This window comes from Benincasa hispida, chromosome 11 (assembly GCF_027475165.1).
Source record: "Benincasa hispida cultivar pf3 chromosome 11, pf3_genome.v1.1, whole genome shotgun sequence".
In the NCBI taxonomy this organism is placed as follows: Eukaryota; Viridiplantae; Streptophyta; class Magnoliopsida; order Cucurbitales; family Cucurbitaceae; genus Benincasa; species Benincasa hispida.
The window spans coordinates 73911568-73914519 of record NC_143488.1 but is presented as its reverse complement, the minus strand read 5'-3'; the positions used below and the strand labels follow the sequence as shown (position 1 = coordinate 73914519).

Here is a 2952-nt window from a genome sequence, read left to right as displayed (position 1 = left end):
TAGAGATTCAAAACTTCATCATTGGCCCTAATTCAAGCAGCTGTCTGCTTGTTTAACAATTTTCAGTTCAATGTTCAAAATTATATAACTCGATTTCCAGGCCTCATCTTAAAATGTTTCATTCTATAAAATTGTTTATAACTGAGTTAAAAATATTACCTCAAATTTTTAGCTCAAAACGCTTTGTAATTCGTCCTGGAGCTTCAATTCTTCACTGATGGCCTAGATTCACCCAAGAAACGAACCCTTCATCTTTATTTTGCCCCTCCGGACTTATTCCGGCGAGTTTTCCTTCCAGTAGCCTAGCCACAGAAGATAGACATACAGAGCTTTCAAATGCCACTGGAATTACACAAATAGCCTAAGTAGTCTATTTATAATAATGCGAGACCATTGTGGGAGTTACAATAATAATAATAACAACAACAATAAAAACATTTATAATTTTATTAAAATAAACCTAGTTCATGAATTCAAAGGCAGATGTTCCATTCTTCCATTCCAGATATTATAAAAAAATTGGGAGAGATCGAATATGATGTCTCGTTGTGCACGCGCCGTTTGAATATTACAAAATCAATGATCTTATCATGTCATTCAAAACCAACGTACTAGATACGTAAGTTACGTCATTTTTGACTTGTTTAGAATGCCAATTATTGAAATACCATATCGTTTGTTATCAATCAAACGTAATACATAATTGTAATTATTAATAATATATTTTAATATTAATAGAGATAGTAAAAATAACACATGAGTAACCAACAAATATTCTCAAATAATTACTAAATTTTGTTTCGTATCATCATTGTCTCTCTTTATTCCCAAAACAAGATGAGATATACCTCAAAATGAGATTAATTTAAAAAATCAGTCATTCTCATTTTTTAATAATATGTTTATTATTAGATTTCAACAACAACAAATACAACAGAAACATTTATAATTTTATTAAAATAAACCTAGTTCATGAATTCGAAGCCAGATGTTCTATTCTTTCATTCCAGATATATAAAAAAATTGGGAGAGATCGAAAATCGAATTTTCGAATTCACTAAATAATATATATCAATAATATATGAAAAATCTGATATTTAAATTCTTATAAAAAGAGACAATTTAAACTTCACTCAATTAACTTAGACAAACTTGATACAGAATTATTTGGACAAATACTAAAATAGTGATCATTAGCCATGATGATCATACATTTTTTTTTAATCTCTAGAAAATGTTTAAGTAGACTACTCCAAAAATTTCCATTAATCCACACTTAAAAAAGAGAACTAGATTTTAACTACTCATAAGAAACTAACACATTATTCTATTTTCTTTAGACACTAGATCATAATTCATACCATCATAATATTTTTATATATATAGAGAGAGAGAGAGAAAATTGGAGTAACCCCCAAATTCCTCCATTATTTAGAGCTTAATTAAGAAGAAGCAATCATGGAGTAAAGTTGTTTTGCCATTCCTTACTTAGAAGATCATCTTCAACGTCTTCACCTTTATTATTCTAATTCTCATTTCCATTTCCATTTTGAATTTCATTTCCATTTCCATTTCCATTTCCATTGTTGCAGCTTATTCCACTTCCAAACAATCCTTGAAGCAACATCTCTGCATCATCATTCACATCAATCCCTACACCACCATCGCCGCCGTAGTAGCGGCCATTGGAATACAGGCTTCCCAATAGGTCTCCACCGTTGACGTCACCATCGATTCCAAAACCCACTTGGTGAGTGAAATCCATAGGACTAACAGTAGCCTCAACACCAACGCCATTAATGTCGTTCACAAGCTTCTCAATCTCACTCATTCCAGAATTGTCATTTACCCCAAAATTCCACTCCGATAACAAAATGTTTTCATCACCATCTCCTTCAACAATAATCGTTTCCGTTCCGTCTAATTTTCCGATTCCCACCATCGAATTTCCTCTATTCATCAAATCGCCCATATTCACTTCCGATTGAACAAACCTTAACTCCCCTGCCATACTGCTACTACTTCCACCAATTTTATCATTTGAATTTATCACCATATCAATAAACCATTGATCCATCAAATTCCTTCCATTATCAACCAGATCCATCTCATTGCTCCCTATTTCAAGCAGAGTAGAGTTAGATGGAACAAATTCAGTAGGAGAAGGAGGAAGATGATGAACCTGTTGATGATACTCGATTCGTTTTCGGCAGTCTCTTCTCCTCTCTCCGACCATCCAGAACAATGCGAGCAGTTCCTCGGTGGTGAGTTGGGAAATATGACGACCTTGATGCAATTGATGCATCAGAAGATCGAGTTCCAGTTGTTGATTCTTCTTGATGAGTTTCTTTAGCATATCTTGAGCTTTGGTGGCACGTTCCTTGTGATACGTCTCTTGATTCGTCATTTTCTTCTGGCGTTCGACTTTCGGAAGACTGAGAAAGCGACGGTAGAGGTGTTGAGCGGCAGAGAGAGATGGCCAGATGACGGGATGGTCCTCGTCAGGGCCATTGACGATGGCAAAGGCAAAAACGCCGCAGAGAGTGGTGAGTTCACTTACTTTCTTTAACAATCCGAGCCTTCGTTTCTTGAAACTGGCTTTCCTTGCATTATCACTTGCAATCCAAACCAATTTCACTTTCTTCCTCGTCATTGAGACTCTCTATGGCTTTCTTGTTCCTCTTCTTCTTTCTGGGCTCTGATTTTGAGGTGCAACAATGGAGTTTATTTATAAGCCTTGTGGTTATACTTTTTATTTTTATTTTTCTTTTTCTAAGTTTTTTTTATTCTGTAAATGAATTACTAGGGGCATTTTTGTCCTTTAGTAACTAGTGGTAATTAAAGATGAAAAATACACTAATGCATCCATTCCACCTATCTTTCTATAGCCACTCAATAGTCCAATCACAATTTACCATATGATTAGAAGAGTTGCATCGGTATGAGAAATAC

At 34.5% G+C, this 2952-nt stretch overlaps 1 protein-coding gene across 1 annotated transcript; it reads right to left on the bottom strand.

The window, feature by feature from the left end:
* Positions 1–1208: 1208 nt before the first annotated feature.
* On the bottom strand, positions 1209–2684 carry LOC150032885 (uncharacterized). Its single transcript, XM_090307543.1, has one exon. The coding sequence runs from the start codon at positions 2651–2653 to the stop codon at positions 1526–1528; it is 1128 nt and encodes a 375-aa protein (XP_090163669.1). The 5' UTR covers positions 2654–2684; the 3' UTR covers positions 1209–1525.
* Between the last annotated feature and the right edge of the window lie 268 nt (positions 2685–2952).